This window comes from Chelmon rostratus, chromosome 14 (genome assembly GCF_017976325.1).
Source record: "Chelmon rostratus isolate fCheRos1 chromosome 14, fCheRos1.pri, whole genome shotgun sequence".
In the NCBI taxonomy this organism is placed as follows: domain Eukaryota; kingdom Metazoa; phylum Chordata; class Actinopteri; order Chaetodontiformes; family Chaetodontidae; genus Chelmon; species Chelmon rostratus.
In genome coordinates this window covers 17,481,586-17,507,987 of record NC_055671.1, presented here as the reverse complement: position 1 = coordinate 17,507,987, position 26,402 = coordinate 17,481,586, and the positions used below count along the sequence as shown (strand labels likewise).

General features: G+C 43.0%; 1 protein-coding gene across 1 annotated transcript in view; it reads right to left on the bottom strand.

Annotated features, from left to right (window-relative positions):
- Positions 1-12,358, bottom strand: part of LOC121617084 (gamma-aminobutyric acid receptor subunit beta-2) — a 56,977-nt gene extending 44,619 nt beyond the window's left edge. The window contains exons 1-3 of the mRNA XM_041952106.1: positions 12,276-12,358; positions 12,034-12,131; positions 11,301-11,368 (exon numbers count right to left, since the gene is read on the bottom strand). Of these exons, the coding sequence (XP_041808040.1) occupies positions 11,301-11,368; positions 12,034-12,131; positions 12,276-12,358 (249 nt within the window). The remainder of the gene's footprint in view (positions 1-11,300; positions 11,369-12,033; positions 12,132-12,275) is intronic.
- Positions 12,359-26,402: the final 14,044 nt, after the last annotated feature.

Genomic DNA, 26,402 nt, shown 5'->3' with positions numbered 1-26,402 from the left:
TAAGGAAGGACGACATGTCCCCACTTCATCCCACTCAATAAAAATCATTAATACTAATAATAATAACACTGGATTCCATTCATATAGCCCTTTTTTTCATGATACTCAATACACTTTTAAAAATGAAGCTGAAACATTCTGGATACCGGTGCTGCCATCTTGCGCTGGTGGCGTCATTTGGAGCAAGACTCTGCGCAGTAGTGATCAGGGGTCCCGATCATACACCCACCCAACTTAACTGTGGCTTAGGGTTTACTGTCAGTCCCTTTTCAAAGCATTAAATAACCAATTAAAAACAAACTTATCAGGAAAATGAAGCTTGATTTTTTCAGGCTAACATGGGAGTGGGGTTTATGACCTGTACTGCAGCCAGACACCAGGGGGCGGTCGAGGTGTTTTGGCTTCGCTTTTCGCTTTTCTTAGTTTTTCGCTCAAGTTTAAACATGTCCAACTTGCATGGACACATCCCGGTTTCGTGCCGCCCTGGGCGAATTTGCATGTAACATCCTTCCGTGTTTTCAACTGCATGACGTTGAACATTTTGGAACGATTGAGTAAAATCTACAGTTTGCCCTAATTTCATTTTTGTTATACTAAGCCATTCGCGTCCTATGAATGACTGCTGGCTCTTGGATTTTCACAAGCACTTCACTTAGATCACATGGTAAGGCGTCTCAATGCGCTTAGCTGGTTCACACTGATGTTCCTCTTGTACAAGTTCAAATGAAGTTCAACAAGGGCGACTGGTATTGTTTTCACCACAACTACTCAAGTGTGGCGAGTGTGAGCAGTGGCACACACACTCAAACAGAGCAGCGGGGCCAGTGAACTGAAAGATGCCTCCTGAAATGGTAGGCCAGCCGATTAACCCACTTTGATTTGTAACTCTGTCTAATCCCCCCTGCAGCAGGGCCCCAGCCTTGTGTCGCGAACAAACAGGCTAAGAGAACCCGAAAGTGAGGGAGACCAGGGAGCGAGAGAGAAACAGAGGGATGAGCAGCAGAGGAGAGCAGCATCAGTTTGACGTAGGACAGGTGTGGAAATTACTGCCCTGCAACGAGCGAACGGCACAGTGACAATATGCTGTCAATTCCCCACACTCTGCCCATCCGCTAGACAACAAGGTGCTGATGTTCAACAGGCCTGCAGCTGCAGGGAACGGCCTGCTCTCTGATGGCTAAACATCCACACCATCATTCACTGTCACAGGCAACCGTGAGTCAGCTGCCTAACTAGTGAGCTTGTTTAACCTGGGGGAATTGATTACACGCGTTTCTTCCCCTGACATTTAGAGCTGTGTTACTAATTGTACAATGAGCAGTGTCTGTAACATTAACAACAATCTAAGCAGTACATCTTTATGACAGTGTGTGCATGCAGGGGCGTCGCACAAAATTCTGGACCCTGCACATGGACCGCCATTCTCTATGGGCCCCTTCCTGCATCCATAGCTATTCACTCTAGTATCTTTGTGGGCCCTGTGTGTATTTAGTCCCCTTTTGAGTAAAACAAAGTGTTGCTGCAGGGTTCTTGGTGCAGCTTAATGGAGCCAGCTTTAAAAGTTATAGAGAACTAAGACATTTTCTACACAACAAAGGGTTGAGCACACACCCACATCATAGCTGAATAGCTGCTCAGTTGTTTAATTGCTTTCCTCCATATTGTTTATATGATTCCTTTTACAGGAACATGGGTGCTAAATTAAGACACGGCTCTGTCAGGCTACACCTAAGCAAAGCAGTGCTTTGAGTAAAATGCTAAGATGAATGAAAATAACATAGTAGCAGGTAATATGTACCATGTTCACCATCTTAGTTTAGCATGCGCGCACATATTTGTTAATGAGCACGAAACACGAAGCACAGCTGAGGCTGATGGGAGCGTCATTAGTTTTCCAGGTGTTTGATCACGAATCAAAGTGCTGAACAAAGTGGAATTTTGACCCGATGATGGAGCTAGATGAATAGTCGGTGTCAATAAAGTTATTTCAATTAATTCTGTGAGGAACGTGAATGTCTGCGCCATATGTCCTGGCAATCCATCCAACAGCTGTGGAGACATTTCACCAGACAGGTAAACATGTTGACATGCTAGTCCATAGATACATGTAGACAGATAAATAAAGAGTTGGAGAGACAAAGCAAATCATTAGCACACTTTTTGGAAATAAAGGTAAAAATATAAGAAAGGGAGTGTGGTGCACAGTGTGCTGAAACATGGACGAAAAGTCAATTTAAATAGTATTTACACAATAAAAAGCCAAAGTTTGGGCAGCTGTGGGGACCTGTTGTATAGACTACTGATTAGATTTAAAGAGAGATATCTGCAGCGAGAACAGAATTAATGGTGGTCTAACGCCTCAGTCACATTTACCCACACGTCTTTGCACACACAGCTTATGAGATTTCGACTGCACAAAAACCTGTGGTAATCTTGTCATGGCGACAGCTGCTCCGTCTACCTCTCCGCCCTCCGTTGCCTCGAGTTCCTCTCTCTATTCCCTCCTTCAGATGCTCTGCTCCTCACCTGCGTACCAGCTGTTGCTCTTAAGTTTCCCCCATCCTGCTCAATACCCAGCTCAGTCACCTGCTCGCCCGGTAGCTGTTGCAATCAGCTCCAGTATATATGGAGGATAGCTCGCAGTTAGCCTCTGCCAGATTGTCTGTGTTGTCATGTTGCTTTACTGTTCCAGCCTTCATTCTGTTTGCCCTGTCTGTATCTGTTTATACATGGCCATCTGGCTGGCTTTTAATTTAACGCCTATCACCCTTAGTATTTTGGATTTGTTTGCCATATCGGATTGACTTTGTTTCCAACTGTTAGTCCACACATTGCCCAAGTAAATACTGCATTATCTCCAGAGTTTTGGGTTCCATCTCTGCCATCCGGTGTTGGAATTATTTAGTAATTTCTGAATGTCGATTGTGGTCCTGTGTTTGTGTCAGGATGATTATTTTGGTATTACTTTGCTATCACTTATTTGCATTAGACAGAGTGCCAGTACTAACTTAATGATAAATCTGGGCTGATCATCATTACATTTAGAGAAATATACCATTATGTATTGATATTTGTCTTAAAGGCTATAGCAGGTGTTATCATGCTTTTTTTTTTTTTTTTACTTATTCCAGGAAATGACCCAAACCACCAATTTTTGATAGTCTGTTTCTCAGTATTTTGTGATTTCTGACCCTGTCTCTGGCACTCAGCCCCAAGCCCTCTCATTCCTGTAGTGAAGGAGTAACTCTTTAAATACAGGTGCAGATATATTGTGTAGGTTTTAACGAGACTAAGCTATTTCCTAAATCAGCTGGGCCCTGCAGCTTTTTCTCACAAATGTCACTCAAACTGGAGTAACTAGTGCATTTGTCGGAGTCTATTTTCTGTTGCAGATTAATACAAATGTGCTACCCTAGTGAGTACTTATAGCAGCGGTGCAGCGTGTGTGGGATCTACTTCGAAGTTCATTGTAATGAATAAACACACCTGGACTGGCTCATTTAGTAGTTGCTGAACAACAATTGAGTTCTTCAGCACAGAGGAATAAGAAGAATTAATAAGGCCTCCAATGTTATGGCTGCAGGATATGAACTATAGACAGTATTACGAACAGGCAGCTTTCTGCCTTGCATAGTGGCACTTTGAGGCTGAAGAATGGATCTTGTGCGTCATTCTTTTTGGTTTTTTTTCCCTCAAATTGATGAAGTGCTGTCAGCTACACCCAACAAAATACCAGGTGTTATGGCTGAGACCACGCCAAGAGCAATGACTACTGTTGCTTAGAGTTATCAGCATTCCAGTGATGGAGACAGGTGCTCACACTGATCTGATGTGTAACGTACACTTAGCTATAAAATACCACTGTGTTGCTGCTTTTGCATTTATTTATCCAAGGTTTCTTTTTCCTGTTCCTCGCCCCTCTTATTTCCTTCCTTATTTTATCCTCATGATCACTCTCATCATCACAGCAACACAGCCACCATCATCATCATCATTTACATTAAGTTAATTGGTTCTGCGAATGAGTAAACACCTACCCATATTGTCACTGGCGACATAAAAATCCTATTCTCAGTATACAAACAACCCACTTAATGTCTGTCCTTTTACTGCGTTCAAGTGGCACACCAGTGTAATCTAAATGGATTACTAAAACTCTGTAGGGAGGCATATGTATCTAAACCTACCAGCATGAATAATGCAGGTTGGAACATGGGGTGTTTCAGCACTCTGCTCACACAATTCACCCACTCCTCCCTCACTCCCTTCGCCATCCCTTGTGACTTTCCCCTGCACAAGCTTGCTGTATTTTCTGCGTTCGTATGTGGGGTGTACAGCTTCTGTGCATGTTTCCTGTTTTTCTGCTGAATCTGTTGATGAGTGTTGCAGGTTGCTGCCGAGTCTTCAGGTGGGAAAGAGGAAACCGGGTGGAGAAGACACGGCTTAATGAAAGGGTCAGAAAAATGAAACAGAGAAGTCCAGAGTGTGTGGGCTGAAAATATTTTGCCACCTAATGGCACCGCGCATCAAAGCCTAATGAATAAAGGACTTAAATAGACTGAAAATAGTAATTGTATGAGAGAACATAATCCAGCATCAGACCTGATACTTGTTCTACTGACTGTCGGGTCAGCTGGAGTTAGAGATACTGCATTGATCAAATCTGTGAATTGGACAGTGATGAGCTGAATGCAAGGAATTACACTGGGAGCATTTGATTGCTATCAAGTAATAAATTCCTAACCTACCAAATACATTGTATGACATTCATGGAAGAATCACCATATAATGAGGGATTTATTTGTTGTCCAGATTCATATGACCTATACAGTGGTCAAGCAGTACAGCAGCAGCAGAATGGATCTGATCATGGGGTTACTGAGCTCAAGCGTGGGCTAAAAGCAACACATTGCTGCTCTGGATTCATGGCCCAAACTTGCTGTTTTGGCTCAGCCTCATCGCTCCCGACAACCCTTTTTGCAACAGCAGCAGCTGTTTTCAGCCCAAAAGCTCTGATAAACCCACTGTAATACCACCTGCCCGGCACCAAACTGCAAACACAGGAAGGAAGCGACTACCTGGTGAACACAGTCGAGCATGTAGCCGCTAAAGAGGCAGAGCTTGATGAATATCAAAACAGGAACAGGAGTAAATATTGGATTTACATTCCTTGGGTGGGCAGAAACAGGGCTCCAAATGAATGCTAATGCTGTGTCTGCTGGATGTGTAATAAAGCAACTGTTTGCCAACACACTTGCTGCATCAACTTCGTCAGGTGATAAAAGGTCGGACCCTGTGTTTTCAGGTTGTTCTGCTGCCCACAAGAGGCCAAAAACAAATATCGTATACGGCTTTAAGTGTAAAGGTTTTGTCAGCATATGGTGAAAGTTATCAGTATTCATGCTTGTGCTAAACGGGTAATTAATTCAGTTTCTTCATGGCACATTTAAATGAGTGAAATTACTTGCATCCAGTCTCCGCCTCCGAGATTGCGAGATTGTTCTTGTTGTGTAACTCCTAATTGAGTAATTTCGACTGTTTTATGTTGCCGTGACAGCCGAGTCAGTGCAGTGATTGTATCAAGTTGACACTGCTAACAGGAAGGATGTGGTTAATTGGCTGTCTAATCTTAAACATAATGACAATTGTGTTCTTAACCTTTCTTGCACATGCAGTTGTTAGATATGCGGTGAGGTCCCCTCTTTAGTGCCCTTCGCCACAAGTCAACTGGTACCCTTTAATGTATTTCGAATGCTATTCAAGCCAATTTTTAATGAAATTGTCTTGGAACAGGAGCTGAGAGATGAGTCTGGATTGTCTTTTAAGTCCAATGTATCATCTGTCCTAAGCAGTGAAAATAAATCAATACTGTTATATTAGAGCCTGGCTTCCCTCATACATTGCATTCAGTCTAGCTGTCTCCATTACAGCACAGAGTGAAATCCTTGCTGAGACCTGGTGGAGTTTGACTCTGCTCTGTCCGTCACATAATTCCAACAGCTACTTTCCTGGTGGCTAATATAGCAGTTTATGAGGAAACATGACTGGAGACTAGAGGGGGGATTAGGACTTATGAATATGTGTATGTGCATGAGAGACGGAGAGAGAGAGTGTGTACATCCTCACTAGAGACATCCTAAATGTACAAGTTGTCTGCCCCATATGCTAGCAGGCTTAATATAGACCGTGGATAAGACGGAGACACTGCAAGAGTCTTTGCAAAGGACTTCAGCAGCTGAAACCTTTAATGCAGCGGTTTTGAGTAATTAGCCTTTACGGCCAACTCAAGAATTTCTGCTCTCTCTTTGCGCTGCACAATAACCAAACCAACCAACCACAGCTCTTTGAGTTGAAAAAACACTTCGAAGCTCATTAGCTTGTTCGCAGTTTAAAAGATATTTTTAACAGTTCGACAGCTCATTTTTAAACAGGATAAAAAAGTTGGAGTGCCTTCATTTCTTTTGATTTATTTCCGACCACAATCGGAAAGCGTCTCAGTCCATGAGTCTTCACACATTGCCTCTACTCTCTCGTTAGTTACCACGCAACCGTCATGCAGCAGGAGCTCGGAGATAATGTGAGAGCTGACAAAGACGGCAGCGATCGGCCCGTGTGTGTAATTTTGGTGAAGCCCGGTCAGGCAAAATCGTGCGTGAGGTGACAAAATAGTGTGACTGCGTCCCTTCAACCAAACAAAAGTTCCATTCATTATCGCCAAAGATTAATTATATCATTAAGGTGATGTTTTCCTCACCAGCACTGTTAAGTGTTTGAACACATGTCATGGAAATCTATTTGAGTCATACTGAGTCATTATTTTGGCTGATGTCAGATGCTCATCAGTTTACAGTTCTGCCTGCACAGCTGTGGAATGTAATGAAGTACATTTACTCAAGTACTGTATGTAAGTACAAATTTGAGGTACTTGTACTTTACTTGAGTATTTCCATTTTATGCAGCTTTATACTTTTACTCCACTACATCTTAGGGGTAACTATTGAACTTTTTACTCCACTACTCCACTATTTGTATGATCGATACAAATGATAAATTTAACAAATTTCCATACCCTTTCTGTCCAGTGAAAAACATGTATCTCCAAATTTGGTGATACTGAATGGTAAGTTTCTGAAGGACTAAGTGCTCCTTTAGGGGTTAAAAACATTCTCCAGCTTCTTAAGATAAGTAAACTATTTAGATTAGCTGGAAAATGCATCGTCATAAAGCTGAAGACAGGACTGTGTTTCTGAGCTCATCTCAAAAGTTGACTTTTTAGAGATAGGTGGTTCTCACAGGACAGCGACACCACAAGCATATGATAGTTAGCTCAACCTTTAACAATTACAGTAATTAAATGCAACATAAACATTTATGCCGCAGTAATATGAACCCAAAAAAATCACATATAATAGTAAAACACTGATTTTACTGCATTATAAGTGCATTGCACAAGTACATTTTGCTACGTATATACTTTCGATTACAGGACTTTTACTTGTAGTGGCGTATTTTCACAGTGTGGTATTAGTACTTTTGCTCAAGTAAAGCATCTGAATACTTTTCCACCACCGTGCCCACATCAGCAATATAATACTGAAGGCTGCTTTGAAATAGATTTGGACACAACTACAGATGCAGACTTAATATCATTTTAAAGCTCTCAGGTCCGGATGAGATATTACGCAATACCACATAAGTGCTTCCACAATCTTTCTTTCCTTTTATTATCATATGGCAAACAATAACCCCTTCGCCTTTCAGCCAACATCCATTATAATATATCACATTTGTATAATATATAGTACAGGCCTAGTTTTCAGTGCAATCTTGATGCATTTATAGCAGACATCCCATCAAAGATATCTTGTGCTGAGAGGTGGAAATAACTGGGTACTAAAATGGGGGGGGGGGCTCTGAATTTCATAGTCCCTCTCCAACAATCAATAAGCTCCTCTTGACCTTTATGTGCATCAATAATGGTATTTCTGCCTTTTGGAGGAAGATAAGAACTTTAGTTCATCCTCAGATGGGAGTATTTCTCCCCCGGTGAAAACTGTTGGCTTAGAATTCAAGTGCTGAGGAGCTCAACCAAAAGCAAACATCGAGAGTTAAATGGCAGCAGAGAGAGCGCCCAGAGAGACCTGCTGGGAGACAGAAATCAACCAATGCCTCTACGTACTCTTCATCCTTCCTTTGACCAGTGCATGAATTAAGGCTTGTGAAGCCACTGGCCTTGGGTTGAATTTCTAACATGACATTGGTATTCAGTGTGTGTGTCCCTCTCTGTATGTCCACCTCTGAGTCACGCAGAATGAACCCTCAGCAGCACTAGGTACATGACCTTCCCTCCAACACCAGCACTGCTTCTGGCTCTCCACATGGTAACTTGTTAGCGCCCCCCCACCCCCATCTATCTCCATCTCTCTCTCTCTCTGTCACACACACACACAAGGGTGAGGAATTTGACCCCTAGGTCTTACACAATCATATCCTATCCCTTTTCACCCCAGAAGGCTGGAGACTTTGGCTCCAGCACCCAAGAACAAGTGACCTTTCATGGGAATGTAATGAACACCAGCCACAGCCTCCTCATTCCACGTCTGGCTCCGGGCCTAAGTGACATGTAATGTAGTTTTCTACACGGCATACGACACAGCAAAGCCAGCTACCGGTGCACAAACTGCGTCGATACCTTTTTTTAAAGTCTTGTCTTTAATTAAGGAAAGGTAGTTTTGGGGTCCTGCAACATGCTCGAGCCCGGGTTGTGCATTTGGACATCAGAACTGCTTACGTGACAAACAGCGGGGAGGACTTCATGTCCTCTGGGCCAGTCACGCTTGAAGGCTTGCATACTTAGTTCGGTGACTCATCTAAAGCGAGCGAGAGGCCTGTGTTGTTTCTAAATGGATTTTTGCTCTGAGACATTGGTAACAAAGTGCTAAAACAGATGGTTTAAGACAAGCCTCTTTGCGGTTCCTTATTTTAATGGCCCCTCTGGAAAAATCTAATAAATACACTACGTTATCACCCGGTCATGTCTCTGCTTTTAATGTGAGGCCTTCAACAGAGAGCGGTGGTGGGTGATAGAAGAATATATTGTTAATACACACCAAAGCACGGATGTCCCGCTCTGCCATAATGGCTAATGGGACACTGTTGGATACAACCCTCAGTGACATCTCTCCATTATCCTCAACCCGGCTTCTTATCTGTTCTCTAAAGAAAGTACACAGGGTGGCTCCATCCCCGCACCAAAATAAGTGGCAGATAGAGAGCCAGATGGGGTAGAGGAAATGGAAGAAAGGAAAGTGCTTCTACACCAGCTGCTATCCTGAAAAGTGGTTACATTTATAGGAAGGGGAGCAGATCAAAGATGCCGAAACCATTACACACACATGTGGCCTCTTCTTTTCACGGGAGTCCAATGGGTCAGGTGGTAATGACTCCCCTTTCACATTAGAGGGTGTTTAGTGGGCCAAAGCTGACAAAAGGGATGGGATGATCAAAGAAGCTGCGCGGCGCTGGCTTTGTGTGTTTGGATGGAGAGTGGGATTTTGGCCATGCGTGTGGGTGTGTGTGGATAAAAACCCTGACGTACTTCTGGGTAGGAGTAATGAAGCTGGGATATAATCTACTTTTTTTTTTTTTTCTGAACGCTGTAGCCCAGAGGCCACGACAGCAGTGGAGGAAATAGCAAACAAAGCACAACAAACTTTGTCCTGTTGGCTTAGTTGCAGGACACAAACTACTGTATATCACATATTTGCAACACCATGGCTATAAATTGTGCTTGTGCCCTCTTTTCTCATTCTCGTTTGGTTTTATCTCTCTGCTCCATGCTATCTAAAAAGTGGAAATTCCCTAAATATCAACATTTATTTGTTGCCCAGGACAATTGTGTGGTCATTTAACGTAAAAGAAAATCGCTGCCTTCCTTTTTTGCTGAGAAATGCTGTGCATGAATTGGATGAAACAGCTCTAATGCATTAGGTGATTAGGTTGTAGATACAAATAGCATCTTACATAACATTTTAGCATTGGATTTCTCTAAATACATCCCATGTCCGCACTTACAATACACAAACTGCACTTACTCTTTCCCACACACACACACAAACACAATTTAAAGCAGCTTCCAAGCTCTTGCATCGGTTACACTGGGAAAGCATGCCTTTAATTAAGAATTCAGTGCCATTGTGGAGGGCTCTGCAGACCTGCGCTGTGAATGTGTGCGCTTGCATGTGCGCATGTACTGTATGTGCCTCTGGTTGTGTGGGTCTTCTGCAATAATGCATTCAAATAGACGGGGCATCATCTGTTTTCTCATCTCATCAACATAGTCTACAGGAGCACAAAGACAGCAACATGAAGAACAGCCTTTGGGTGCTGCTGCCAAAAATATTCCCACGTGTAATCAGTCCCTGACATCACTACATGACTCACATCACAGCTACTATAATGCCAAAACAACTGCAACAGCATTAATAGCAATGGCAGGAAACATGCTAACTCCCACAGTCGAGGTCAACCACAGAAAGAGACAATGTTAGAAAAAAAGATGACAGCAGACCTATCAAAATCTCACATTACCATAAATATCAATTTTTGCTCACCTTGTAGCATCATAAGTGTCAAGAGTGACCTTCCATGATGATAAAAATGCATCCTTGAGTTTTATGTCAACTGAGGCGTAGTTCTAACATCTCATCACTAGGAGGTGCACTTGTATGAAGCAAAACTTAATCTCCACTTCTCACAAGCACAGCTCTCAAGTTCTCCCACTGCCTCTGTTTCTAGTAAAGCACTCATAAAACAGCCAAAACAGACAATCTGAAACACTTCTCAAGCAGCAACATATGTGACTTTGGCCGATTCTATAACTTCCCCTGAAAGGTATGACAGAGGTGATTGGATTGGACTTGTCTCATCCCCCCCCAAAGCATTGATTTTTGTGCAGTTAGTGATGCTTGGCGGTGTACCTGCTCAGCAAACAATGCAGCCACCGGCTTATGACACCGAAAACAGAGCGTCCGTCCACGCCAATCAATTTCAAAACCCCAGAGAGGTCGACTTCATGCCATCAGCCCTCAAACAAAACGCTCATTGCTCCTGAGCTCTCAAACCCACAGGTCGATGCGAGTGATCGGGGGAAAAGAGAGACGTTTGCACAACTGCATTAGAAAGGGGTTTCCCCGGTGGTTTGGGAGGGTATTTCCCCCTGGTGTGTTCATGCAAAGCAGGGATCATTAGTCCAGAATGGCCACCCGCTGTCAAAGAAGAGGTGATAATGGCCTACTTACCATATTGACTTCTGATACCATGTCTATGCTGGCTATGTCTATATTCATTCCCACTCCAACCGGAGCACCTGGGACAGATCAAAACACAATAATAAGCAACAGAGACACTGTACATCAAGTGCAGCCTGTGTAACTCGGTGACATGTTATTAATGTGTGCGTGATGGGAGCACAGATTAACACTTGTGAATTTAGCTGTTGTCAGCCGGATAATAGTTGACAGTGTTCATTTGCGGGCGGGATTAGACGCGCTGAGCCGCGGCCAAAGTGCTGGCAGTTCCCCCGAAAAGTTGTTGACGTGAGACCCCCCCGCCCTGAGACGCGTTTGCTTCGCGGTGCACACCTGAGTCGGGACGCGGGCATCAACAATAACCGGCGCCTGATTATATGAGATTCCCACAGATGTGCGCCGACGGCCACCTCACACACCTGATCTGACAGTCGAGTGAATGAGACGGTGCGTTTTTATCGTCCACATTCAGCCACATCACTCATGTGTTCTCCCCTTTATGTCGCTTCTCCGGGTTGTTTTGACACGCTTCGCCTCGACAGCATCATGTAAAATGTCACAGCCGCAGGAGCCGATCAGAAATGTCTCCTCTACTTTGCGAATTTGCAAACTTAACTGAGTTTCCGCCGATTGTACTAGTCGTTTGAACACTGTACTATTAAGCAGGCTGACGAGGCGCAAACTCGAACAGAGTTGGTGATACAAAAAAAACGAGTTCATTTACCTCCGAAATCTGGCCTCAATCGTATATCATAACCTTTCAACAGCCTATCCACCGTTTCTTTGACCAGAGACATATTGCTAGGGTCACTGACACCGGCACTATGGAAGGAAACACAGAGAGAGGATGCACAGGAGGTTTAAACAGGAGAACCGTAAAAGTGTCCAAGTATTTTCTACGCCGCCTGTAACACAGTCACACTTAGTCAAAACGAGCGGCGCGTCCCCCCCGACCCGTTCACTTACCTTTGGGCGCACGCCACGGCCACCACGAGAGGGAACAACCAGACGCTAAAACACCTCATTCGTCTTATTCTGAAGACTGCCATACTTATGTGTGTGGGGTTTTTTTTTCTTTTACTGAAGACAGACGAGGTCCAACTTATTCTTGCCAGTGCAGTAATTCCAATGCCGGGCGCATGCGTATTCCCGACCACAACACCAAGGAGCAGCGCTGCTGCTGCTGCTGGCAGATGTAGCACCAAGCCACGGAAGGAATTTAAAGGAGAACCAAGACTGTGAGTTACTCGGGGGCAGACGGGGGTCCCCCTGGTTCCTTTACACACAGTGTGGCTGATGCAGGAGCGGTCACTGTGATGGGAGAGTTGTCGGTTCGAATCCACGAGGGAGGGGGGGGTGGAGAATGTGGGTGGGGTTGTCTCTCTCCGTGCGCTCTTCAGACACCCGTCAGCCGACTCATCCTCTCGCTGTCCTCGAGCAAGGCACTTAACCCCGCCGCTCCAACAGAGCTGCTCGGGAGTGGGGGCTCCCAGTTGAAGGCTGGACCGGGCAGCTCCCAGTGTCAGCGTGTGTCACCTCCTGTGGGTGCAGCAGAGCATAACTCCACCTCATGAACCGGAAGGTTTTCAAGTTGACCGCCAGCCCAAACTTTCACCCCATAGATGCATACGCGAGACAGTGATGGGATCCTGTTGTCTGTTATTTGTTTATTGCAAACTACAGGTATTGATCAGTGGCAGCAATCCCTCCGTGCATGGGTGGGAGCTTGCACGTGAGGCAGTTACAGAACGAGGCAGATAAAAGTGTTCTCGGGGCTTGTAGTATTGGTTAGTTCTGCCACGCGGGTCCCACGGGACAGCTGAGGGAGCAGAGCGCGTTCACTCCTTCCAAGAACGAAAGGAAGGAGCAGCCCTCGCTCTGAGTCAGAGGCTCTGTCCATGGTTCTGACATTAGTGACTCTGTCCATTGTGCTGAACCTGTCCCCCCTCCCTCCCTCCCCTCTCACTATCGCTTCCTCTCCACTCAAAAGGGGGTTCCGCGCCATAAATGCATCCCTGCACCAACAGTTGCTCACGCATCGATCTCCACGCATTCGGGCCTCTGACGAAAACGAGAAGCGCGGCTTAATGCGCTGAGAGGCGCCGTGCCAATGCAGCGCCCGGGGCTTGGACGCGGGATGCATGGAGCAGAGCAGTATGCGCTGAAGCCTACGCGCGGCACATCTCTCGCAGCCATGCGCGCTTGTGGCTCCACGCACTGCTAAGCAGGACGCGCGCCACTGTGCAAACTCGGACACGCACTATCATGGATATGGTGGGATCAGAGGCGGATGCTGAGGCAGTGAGCCCTGTGTAGGAGTCCTGCAGCGGCTCTGCTGCCTGAGAGGGGAGGGGGGACAGAAGTGATCCAGCCAGGAAGACGCTGGACTGCAAAAGCACAATTAAAAAATGATGACTGTCCCTAACATGACAGTATTCGTGCTGGGACTGTATTGCTTTGTTCGCATTCAATATTGAAATCCATTTTATTATTTAAAAACGATCTAAAACTCTGTACTCCATTTGACCTGATGGGGGCGCTGTAAAATGTGAAGAATTTCCAAGTCAAATTAAACACAGTTTGAATTGGGTAATAGTCAATGTTTTATTTTCAGCCCCATTGCACAAATTAGCAACATATCTGCAGGGGGTTGATCTGAAATTGTTGGGAGACAAAGCTGCATTCTTGGCCTTTAATTCACTTTACATGACCCACACATGTAAAAAAAAACAAAAAAAACAAATTAAATTAAAATGCAAATAATATATATTTATAGTCCTGCATCTCACGACTCAGAATTTGTGTTGCATTGAGGTAGCAACAACATCTGGGGCTCTGCACTATTCAGGAATTAAAACATATATATTCTTCAAAAAAAATATATTCTCCAAATAGCTTAATGCACATGTGCTGATTTAACCCCAGGAAGCACAGTTTTGCACTGTCTTAGCACTGGAGTTTGTCTCTGGCACAGAATATGTTGTCATGGGTTTCCGGACTGTTTTCCCTGATATATTAAGTCATTTCACAGTTTTAAATTGATTCACCCGCACAGATGGCTTGGCTCCAGCAAAAGCTTCAAAACACTCACGTGTCAAAGTGCTTAATGTCAGACCTCTTTTGTAGCAGATAATTGGCATTAAACCTAATATGGACCACCTCTGTAGCAGTGGATTTGTTCTGTTCATTGTGTTGTTGTTCCTCTCCGTAACTAGAGATTTAAAAAAAAAAAAAAAGATCTGGCTTTTGGCATTGACACACACATATATTAAGTTTCCCATCCCTCTGAACCCAGCAATAAGCTATCTGTTCAACACACTGCCATGGTTTTGCAATACTAACTGGCCCGTAGGCCGTGATGTGCATAAAACATGATGCTAATAACCAGAGTTAGCCTGTTAAGTGGTTGTGGTGCTACCTTCTTGCCCACTGGCTGGAATGCGAGAACTCTGCTGCTCTCCTGAGGAAGTGCTTGCGTTTGCTCGAGGGCACACAGGAAGATCCGCGCCACGGATTGCACTCATGACATTTGGTACATCTTTTTTCCTAATGGGCCTGCCACCATGTTTTACATCAATTATGTAATCAACCGAAAAGGCGCAGCTGTCAGAAACAACCTCTAACGTTATTGTTCTCCATGCGTGCACAGATTTTAGTGCCTGTCATGAAAAGTGGACAAGTTTGGTTTTGTGGCACATGAAGGACATGATCGCTACCAGTCAACGGTTTATGTATTGTGACCTCTTTTACTGTAGCATGCATTTTATATCTCACCAATATTCATCAGAGGGTGAACAGATGGCGGAACCATGGAGCGTTTCGGCAATCACAATATTGTGGCTATAAAAAGAAGGACTAAGTTGTATTGTAACCCTTCAATGTCAGTGGGTGGATGTTCACATCCTTTTGAAACTGGCACTGAGGCAGGCAAACAAATATTTTGACCTGCTATGCTGCTCTTAATGCCTGATTTACTGAATTGTTTAACAATCTCAAAAGGGCTGTATTCTCCTCTTTTCTCTAGCTGTGTCTTTCTGCATCTTTGCACTGAGAGGGGTATAATGGCTGCTTTTCTAAGCCCCCCCCCCCCAGTAAAACACTGTGCATTCCCGCCAGTGCAATATTCAGGTTGTCCTGTGCTGATGAATAAAAGAGGATGTCCCCGATGTTTGAAAAAAGGCATTTGTGTTGTTTCATGTCAGTAAACAGGGGTTTGTTTGCTGGCATCTTGGCAAAATGATGGAAAATGTGCATGTGTCGGAAAGAAGCTTGTGATTTCTCTGTCACTGTGTGTGTGTGTGTGTGTGAGGACTCTGTGCCTGAGTACACAGATAACACATCTCAGTCCATCGTCTGCTGTGACATTGACTTTTGTTTTTTTTGTTTGTTTGTTTTTTTTTTGCAATAAATAACCAACACGATGATAAAACTCAAATATTGGCCCACAACATCACACACTGAGTGTTTCATTGGGCGTAAAATTTGATGCCAAAAGCTTGCGTTCTTCACACATGCATACGCTCACACACATGCGCACCCTTTGCCAAGGTTTACGTTTTGCTCCCAAACGGGAATTGAGTCCCCGCATTATGACTCTATAAAAATAGAAGTAAAGACACCACACAAAGTAAAATGAATGCTCTAATGAGGATTCTTGTCAATCATAAAGTACCTTTTTATTCTTTTGGTGATCACATATTTCCAGGTTTTTGAGACTTTTTGATAGATTTTTTGATTCCTTTTCTTCTAAGTTAAAAAAAAAGCAATTTCAGTTCTTATTTATAATGATGTGGAGTGTGTCCATGTTAAGTGGTGTGCCCGTGAGTCTATCTCTACCCACCACATGTCTCATTTATGAATGTTTCCTCAATTAAATCTTGCTAAAGCCACTGCAAAACCTTGCCAAATATTGGCAAACTAATAGAGCCAACGCAATCAGCTTTTATTTATTTACACATTTCAGGCATGTCCAAGGGGAAGGTGGTGAGGGAAGAGGGTGGATTACTATGCAGTGCTTAATAAACCTCTACAGCTTGTGGTCTTACTGTGGAGTTTCCACCTGGTCTGTTCTCAGCAGGTAACACCTCCCATGGATTGACTGTCTGATATCCATCCAGCCCCGCAGAGAAGGAGCGGCAATGTGCCAACACACATGGCCAAAATGCAGTGGCATCATTTCTCCCACTTGCTGTCATGACTGTGTCTTTGAAATTGCCATCAGCACTGTGGTGATAAAATAAATATATAACAAGTGGTGTTTTTTGTACTCATGTTTTATATATCTATATGCGTACGTGTGCGCATGTGTGTATATGTATCCATTTTGCTTGGAAAGATCTCACACTGCAAAAGCATTCAAGCTTGGCCTCGTCAGATCAAATATTAGCAAACAACATGAGCTTCGACAGGTAACATACATATCATTTATAGTATAATCAACACAATTTGTCAGCCAGAGATGAAAACTGCACTCTGCCTTTCCCTGTAATTAAAACACCTCTCTGTATTTCCCTTTTATGTGTAGTGCAATTACAGCATTGACACTGCTGATTAGAGCTCCTTAACTCAGCAGGAGAGCTCTATTAGAGGCCCGTGGAAGGCACATTTAAATGATGGCCTTCTAATTATTGGGAAGGTGAGTATTCAGGTCAATGAGACACAAAGAGAATTCAGACACCAAATAAGTGAGGACCGGCAAAGTGTAGTGTGACTTTTAGCTGACTGGAAAGCGATGGATTTTATTTATTCATTGACTTTTTTCCTGGACAGGAAATACACTGAACCACTAGCAATTTTACTAGCAGTAGAAGAAGTTACTGTGAAGCATTAAAAGTAAAAGTACTCATAATGCGGAGTGGCCTCTGTCAGTGTTAAACACACAGTATGTAATTTCTGCTGTTGGGGGTCTCTCAATCAAATCAATAACAGCAGAGGGGGTTTTCTCATGCCATGGGGCATCATGGGAGTTGTTGTCTTCATTGTTAAACAACCGCCATTGCCCATGAAAATGAATAATTGTGCTCCATCATGAGTGAGGAAAACAAACAATAGTACACAACAGAGTGGCTAGCTAGCCGGCCGCCTTCCTTCCTCACTATCTGATGAATGGTGTTTCTCTTGTTTCCCCGAAAGTTACAGCAACTAGTCAACAAGGGTCTCTCTGCAGACTTTCAGTCTAGGGGTTTAGTGACTAGAAGTGACTAGAGGTCTAGTCACTTTCAGACATTTCAATGCAGAAATATTACATATTATACATTTAAATGATGATATCTAACATTATCGGATAATTGTTGCATTGCTGTGTAACTATTTCAGATTATGTTGCATAGTTCTATTGAGCAGCAATGCTTCAGAACTTATAAAGTCATATTGTTTGTATGTAAAATCCAAATTTGCAAATGAACTACTGAGTATAGTTTTCAAATAAATGTGGTGGACTACAAGGCAATAGTAAATAGTAAATAAATAGAAATAGTACTCAGATAGAACACAAGTACCTCAGAATTTAACTTAAACAACAACTGCAGTTCAATACAATTTGAGTTTTGATTCCATAGCTCAGGTAATTCTAATAAGTTTGAATGTTCATGATTGGATGTCTCAGGATGCAGTGACGTTGCTAAAAATGGATTTAATGGGGCAACAAACGAGGGTGGTCCATCAGTCAGAAAGCTTGTAAACAGCTGACAGTTTAGCCAGATTATCTAAACCACTTTATTTGGAACTAAGACAAAAAGTGATGTCCCTAATAATCCGTCTCTGCACAGGAAAACAGTGAGTGTGCACAACCATGGCCAGCACGGACGTCAGCCTATAAACTGTAATGAGTGTTTATGACAGACAGTTCGGGCCGCAATTTTGCTGTTTGCCTTCATTTTCTCTTTCAAATCAGATAAAGTATCCTGTCAGCTTGTTTACATCCTGTCTGAGCATTTCAGAGTTGTTGCCACGAGATCTGAGCAGTTACTTTGTTGAGTTGTTACAGTGACCTATAATAAAAGCCAACCCAAGTAAAGCCTCTGAAAGCTTCAAATCTTAAGTATTTCTGCATAACATTAAAGGATAACTTTCGTTTTTTACAACCTGGACTTTAATTGTAGCATTAAATACGACCATTTAGACACCCAGACAACTTTGGTGGCATTTGGAGTCGTTTTGAAGAAATTAGCCCCAGAACAGCTGCGCGTATATTCGTATAATGCGAGTAATTGGGGCACCCGTGCGTAGCCTCTATAAACGCATAATCTGCGGCGAAACTCGTTCATATTCCAATATTTTGTTATGATATGCTGGCGCTATTCCCCTCTGAGCCCGTGGTGGCATGTTATCAACATCCAGTGTCTCTAGACAACTACTTGTGACGTGGATAACGTCATTTTCGAGCGCCGCGCGCTGCGAGCAACCAGCCACAACACGGCTAACTCTGCGGCGGTCGGCTAGTTTAGCTGTAGTTTGCGACTGTTAGTTTTCACAAAATGAATGAGTTTCGCCACAGATTATGCGTTTATAGAGGCTACGCACGGGTGCCCCAATTACTCGCATTATACGGATATACGGGCCGCTCTTCTGTGGCTAATTTCTTCAAAACGACTCCAAATGCCACCAAAGTTGTCTGGGTGTCTAAATGGTCGTATATAATGCTACAAATAAAGTCCAGGTTGTAAAAAACGAAAGTTATCCTTTAAATACTCACAAGAGTAACGCTCAGAGCTAAATGTATACGTAGTACATATGTACATTTTATTCCTTTGTTATGTGATGTTACCTCATAAAAAAAATCAGAAATTGTATAATGATGTATGCTCCCACCTCTCACCATAAAAAACTGATGTGATGAAATGTGTGATTACCGTCCAACACTGCAGTGCTTTGGTATATGGTTGCAATCTAACTACCTATAATAATAAACTTTATTTATGGCAATTTTCAAAACAAAGTTACAAAGATTTTTACATGGTTGAAAAAAACTAAAATAATCTGAAATTGACCCAAAGCTCACTGAAAAATCAAAAATACCAACAAAAGGCTTCTGTTCCTGCATCACGGCTGTGATCTGACACTGTGACCAGCAATGCTGTTTATGAATTTGACACCAAAGCCCCTAGATCTGTAGTCCACCATGCCATCTACAGTGGCTGCACTCCATTCATCACTGTTAACTTTTAATAGTTGCAAACTAGCCTGTCATCATAGCCTCAAAATGCCTTTGGACATGTTCTGGACTGCAAAGTTTCCATCCCTGCAGTCCCTGGCACCACCAGAGGGCCGCTGTTGGCCAGGGTCTCCACCTGTCCCAGGCAAAATGTCATGGTGGTGGTTCCGACCTCTGAAGAGTAGATAAGCAGGACAAACGAAGTCCATCGGCCAACCTTTATGCCTCATTACCCTCCCTCTACCAGAGGAGGCGCCACCTGCTACCCCATCAAGGTTGCGCCGTCCTTCCCCGCCTCGCCACCACCAAAACAGCAGATAGTTGGCTGATTCCTTGCCTACCTTCACACACGCTCCCTTTTTTCATCTCTCTCACTCAGTCTTTTGCTATGCCCCTGACAGACGTTGGACATCACTGCCAGAACTGCTGACAGGAGTCCAGGCTGAATGTCAGCTTTAGCCACAGTTGGAACCGGTGGAAAGATGGAGGGAGTGATGGAAGGAGGGGAGGATAGGAGGATTATTTGAGGGCCTCTGCCAGAAGCCCCTCTTTTGGCATCTTGGCATCAGAAACGATGATTTAGACGGCGACACAGGATGATAACACAGCAGTTGGCCTCTTGTGTCACCGTTTCGCCATGCCACCTGCAGATTACAAACATCAAGAGCTCCTGTAACACGGCGAGGCCTACATTTGATGCCCTTCAAAGTGACACTTTAGCTTCATGGTGGGAAATCTGCAATTTAAAGCATAAAATAAAGACCTATTCTCAAATGTTTTTGCTGGACATTTAGTTTCAAAATGCTTCTTAAAAAGTTTTTTCTTAAAGTATAAACCTACCGCAGAATCAGCTGGTGCATCATTAAGGGATCATGATTATTTGAGATTTTTATTTACTTAAAGTTAACCAATCCCTGTATGAATTCAGGTAAATAAAATGCAACCTTGACAGACAACCAGCTGCTCTGACCAGGTCGAGCTTAAGCGGATCATCTCAGTTTGAAGACGGCTCCACAGAGCTGGCAAAGTACCACCTCTGCAGGCTCGCTGACTTTAACTTGACATTGATTCCATAACTACAAGTGGTAACCATAGAGACTGAATACTAACTCTATTCTTACATCTGCTGAGGGAGGAATATCATATGCATGGCTACAGAATGTGAGCACAAATTTAGCATCCGCTAAATGATCATAATGAAACAAGAAAGCAAGGACAGAACATTTAACTCAAGCAGTTTAATGGTTGGTGTGTGTGTGTGTCTGACTGTGCTTTTTGTTATTCCCACTGGCTTTGAGTTTTAGAATAAAACTAGCCATTCCAGTCATTACTTCTTCATACTTTCATATCACATTATACACTTTCATCTATCTATCTATCTATCTATCTATCTATCTATAGATAAAATAGTGTCTATATATATAGTTAATAATAATAATAATCATATAATAACAACAATATTATAATAGCTTTCAGCAAGAAATGTGCTTTACAACAAATTAATATAAAAAAGATAACATAAAAAATAAGACAGAATGAACATAAAAACAGGGATAGAAAACACTTGATAATGAGAGTAAAAAATAAGATAAAAATGAAAATAGAATAAAGCAAATGCACAAAGTAATACGGAAAATAAAAGTCACTGAATAGCAATGGCACAGACACAGGATGCATAAAATCAAGTAAAATACTCTGTTTTAAAAGAAGTGCAGCGGTGCATAAGTACGAGGCAAAGCACAAAAGTTTCTGTGCCTCTATCAGGAGGTCAAAGATAGTTAGACTAAAGTTTTAATCTTTCTTTTAAAAATATTTACTGAGCTGGCTTCGATAAAATCTACAGACAGTGTGTTCCAGAGCTTTCTGGTGTAACTGACAAAAGCTGCATCCCTGATTTTCTCTCAGCTGTTGCTGGAACCCTCCAGTAGACCAGCAGCAGACAATCGCAGTGCTCTTGAAGGCAAATAGTGAACAAGGCAGTTAGCAATGTAGCTCGGTCCAAGCCCATCAAGGGCTTTGTATACAAGGAGGAGGACCTTGAAGTCAATTGTAAATGTTACAGGAAGCCAGTGCAGAGCAGCTAAAACTGGACTTATAGGCTGTGTCCTCTTGATTCATGGTTAATAGCCGAGCTGCAAAGCTCTGAATGAGCTGAAATCTCTCGAGTCGGCTAACTATAAAGACATGAATCTGTTTTTCAGCATCTTTTTGATTTATAAGTGGTCGTACTTTAGCTATGTTTCTGAGGTGGAATAAGGTGATAAAGAGAAGTGTCATTTCAGTGGCAGCGATGCACTCATTGATGTATTTCTTTATTCTGGCAGAAAATTTTTTTGTGAGCGATGGCCTTTTTCAGGGCAGGTTTTGTGCTGCACAGTATGAATCGATGTTTTGATTGCACTTAATGTTTGGAGAACTGCAACAGCGTTTCAGAAAAAAGTGCAAATAAGCTTTTCACCCCCGGCTGAAATAGAAATGTAATGGTTATACACAAAAACATGTTTCTAAAGCGATGCATTCATACAAACACTGTTGCACCAGCAGAAATATGTAGTAATAGTTAGCACATCCACAATGGTACCCTATCTATACCCTAAACCAGATTCTATTAGAAATATGAGTTGTTTAAATGCAAGTTGTAATCTTATAGTAAATCTTTCTATTCTTTGTATTTCTCTGGGGGCTGCAGAGTTTTGCGCTGCTTAACTTTTCAGGCCTGTTTCTTTGTGTTCCGTCTTAATCTTACAGGTCAGCCGAGGCCGTTTAAGTTTTCTTAACAAATTGTCTTGCAGAGAAAATGGATCGGTTACCATAGAAATGGTGACATATTTGTTGTTCATCTTTATGTGTTTAATATGTGTCTGCGTTGGTGGTTGTACTATATGTGCAAATCTGCCGTCTGCTATTTTACAGAAAGATCTGCCCTGGGGGTTGCATTGACAGGTCTGTGTCGTTTGGAGAAAAGATCAATTATTATATGCATAAGATACATTTCAATAACAATACAAACCTTGAGGCTATAAAGTTTATTGAACCGACTTTCTGTGGGGTTTTTTTTACTGCCTTTATTCCCTCTCCCTGTGCTGCAGGCTGCTGGCAGCTGTCCAGCACAGTTCATTGTGAAGCTTGTGGCTGCAGTCAGGCGAAAGGTCAGCCGTGGCAGTGAGGACAACTGTTTTCTCAAAATCAACACTTATTTTATCTTACTATGATATGGTTTGGTCTCCATGGAAACTGCAGTGGATTTTTTTTTTTTTTTCCCCGACGTCGAATCCACTGGAGGTGGTGCAGCACATCATGTCTAAGGAGTGGAGATTTATAGAACTAGTGTTTGTGTGCGATGTGTGGCTGTGGGGGCTGTGAGAGGGCGAACATCGAGGCTTGATCCCAAAGTTATCAAAGCACTGGGTTTAATGTTGGTCGAGGTAACTGATGCAGAGGCACGTTAACGCACAAACATGTTCATCCAACCACTAAACCATCCACACAATACCATACACAATACATGGGAACCAATATCTATTTTCTGACCCCTAAATTTGGACCTTCTACCACCACCTAACCCACAACAGCATCTCTAAATTCAAGTCTTAACCCTGTACCGAGTCTTAACTCATACACTAGCCTTAAATGAATCCTAACTTTACCTTAACCCTACAGTGCGACATTATTCACGTCACTTTCACAAGCAGTGACCAGAAAATTCCCACCTTTCTATTCTTGTGAACATTTAGTTCTTAATAGTCTAGAAACACACGCACACACATTCCACCACACATGCTGAGTTTCTCCTACTGTAAGTGGTTACCATAGATACCGCATGGCGAGGCTCATGAAGTACAGTGGGTCCATCTCACGTGGGAGATATGGAGTATTTATAGAAGCACTGTGGTGTGGCCAGGAATGAGTTTAGACAATGCACTTTTTTGGGTACTAACAAGCGATAGATGCTGTGGCGCGTGAGAGGCACTGCGAGCCACGGCGTGCCGGTGCGTCTGCAGTGACTTTGAATTGTCATTGTGTCGAGCACTTCAGTGCGATAAAAAATAACGTTGGATGTTGGAGCTGTCCGTGCTGCTGAACATAAGATGTACTGTAAGGTATCAGAATATTCAGATCTGGAACGGGGGGGCTTTTCTTCTCTTCTGCTCCTCTTCTGCCGTTGTCATCTGTTTCTGTGGCTTTTTTCTCCTCCTCACAGCATGCTTTTGCGTATGTCAGTGTCAGTCTGTTTTTCCACAGAAGAAAAAATTGAATGACTGAGAAAACAGCTTAAAAAAAAGCCCTCTCTGGTTCTGCCATCTGAGAGCTCCTCTTCCTTCTAAAGGTCAGCGAGTTTCGTAAAGTTTCTTGCGGTAATCTGCTAGCTCGGCACCCAGCTGCATGTTACGGGGAATCAAACACAGAGTACATATCATGACATGTTTAATTAAATCCTATTTTGTTGAATAATGAACTAATTAACAAACTCCAACTGAAGGCTTTTTTTTTTCTTCATCAAAACACATTGGATTTTGAAGTATGTCCCCTTATCTTCCCAAAGTAATTGTACTTCCGAAATTGACATAATTGAATTGCTACCCACCCTGGCATAGGAGGTGTATTGTTCTCATGGAATGAAGCATACCTAATTGCAATCCATCATAATCACTGCGCCTTTTTCATCTCAATGCAGACCTTAAGTCTAATGAACGGTTCTGTGATTGTATTTTGTGGAAATATTGTCTGTTAGATATAATGGCCTCCCATTATTTAACATTGTGCACTTGACATGGGCTTTAAAAACTAACGACCAATTACAGAGGAGGTATGAATTGGGCCAGATGGAATAGAGAATAAGATGTCAGAATATGGTGGTTATGGCAGGATGATCAGTCAGACTGGTAAAAGGTTTGGCCCGAGCTGACGATTATCTCTTTTGACTTTCAGACTGTGGGATTAATATGTGTTTTATATAATGATCTGCATTTGCATAGCTCCCAATTTAACCAGCCTAACCATCTGCTTCTCTTCTCTCTGCGGCACTTCTTGTGGATGTTTGGCAGGTTGACTGATAGGCGTTACATTTTGATAGCTGTCTATCAGCCAGTGGGTCAGTCAGTCAGTCAGTCAGTCAGTCATCCAGCCACTTAGGAAATGCCTCTAGCTACTCAGCACAATATTCTATCAGTCGGCCATTTAGCCAGCCTGTCAGACACTTAACCAGCCAGCAAGGCTGTATATCAAGGAAAATAATCACTGACAGGAAATGGTAGGCGAGAAGGCAGACAAAACACAGGTGCATGCAAGAACACAAGTGTGGGTGCACATACAGAATCCATATTTAGGCCGTGCAATCAACTCCAATCTAAACATTATCATATGGGTGCAGACCCCTCTCAGTATCAAGCATGAATTCAGCATTGCACTGTGCTAATTGTGTGTGAATACTGAATAGACTCTTGTAATAGGTGACATGCCTCAATAGCAGAGATTAATAATGCCTTTGTGGGTGTGTCCAGTGCATGATGCCCAAAGCTGCCAGCTATAGAGGTGGATTAAAGAGTAATGGCTTCTCGTCTATGTCATGCGAGCGTGCCAGTGTGGCCTCCGCTCGCTCGTTAGAAGCCACCGCGTGGCGTGCAACGCGCATTCACACAACGAGGGACGGAGTAAGGTCGCCCTTGTCCCGGCTCGTCCGCGGCCTCATCTAGTGCCAGCAAAGTGAATCAGGTCAGGAGCCTTCATGGTCAGCGCGCTGCGGTTGGTCAAATGAGCATAGATGGGCTGACCTCACGGTTGATGAGATCAAGTTGATCACAGCATTAGGGTCAGATTAGTTTGTCTACCAGCAAGCTGACAGAGAAACAGCAACTTGTTCACAAATGTTATAAGATCGCCACAAAACTGCTACTACTCCAGTGCTACTTGAATGCATATCCAGTATCTCTGCTGCTTGCTTGCTACTATGTCTACCACATTCCTACTGCTATTCCCCTTCACTGCTATTACATAAATTAATGCCACTTCTACTCCTACTACTGCTACTACTTCCTTGCCTTCTATTGCTGCAACTCCGCATGGTGGGTTGCAGTGCAAAGACACTTGCTCCGATCCCCCAGTACCTCCAGCAAGGCTAGACGTGTCCTCGAACAACACACCATGCCAATCAGCTCCTCTGTAGCGTTGCACCACTGTAGACTTCACTGGGACTGTTTGTGGAGAACACGTGGAAATCCCAGTTGCTTAACTTGAAATCCTGCTGAACTTTCTATTTTTACTATGGCTGTGGTGCTAAATCTGCCGGCACTAACCAGAGGTTTTCAATGAAAGCCAACGTGAATCTTTTCATTCACCCAACACATTCACCTCTCATCATCTGCAACTCTTGGTGCACTTGGTCTGAAAGCGATCCCTTATTGTTTGCATATGATTAAAATCACATTTTTGAGATCATTATATAACTTGTGTTTTGAGTACAAAGAGACCAGAGTTGAAGGATTATGTTGCGTAATCAGTCTCCACATTTTAATGCTGTCAGAAGAATATCCTATATTATTTCTCCCTCACGTGAATTATTGATGCACGTAACTATGATACCACTTATAATGAAAAAGTAATGCCGCGCTGAAATAGCGGATTCTAGCTCGATGATCAACGGGGACATGATGTAGAGAAGACACTTGCTGAAGTTGGAACATCACAAAATATTGAATCTTTGATTTTTTTCCCCTCTCCTTACTGCAGGAACTGGGTTTTTTTTTTCCAGTTTGAGGGTCAAGTTGGGTTAAAGTGAGTTATGTTCAGTGCAAGGGTTATAATTAGCTTTTAAACCACTAATGGTAATGCAGCCAAAAGATCCCTCCCACCCACACACACAGTGTTTGCTTTGGTGAAAATGATGCAATTTCTGCAAGTTTTTTTTTCTTTTTTTTTCCTTCAGAAATAAACTCTTGTCCGCC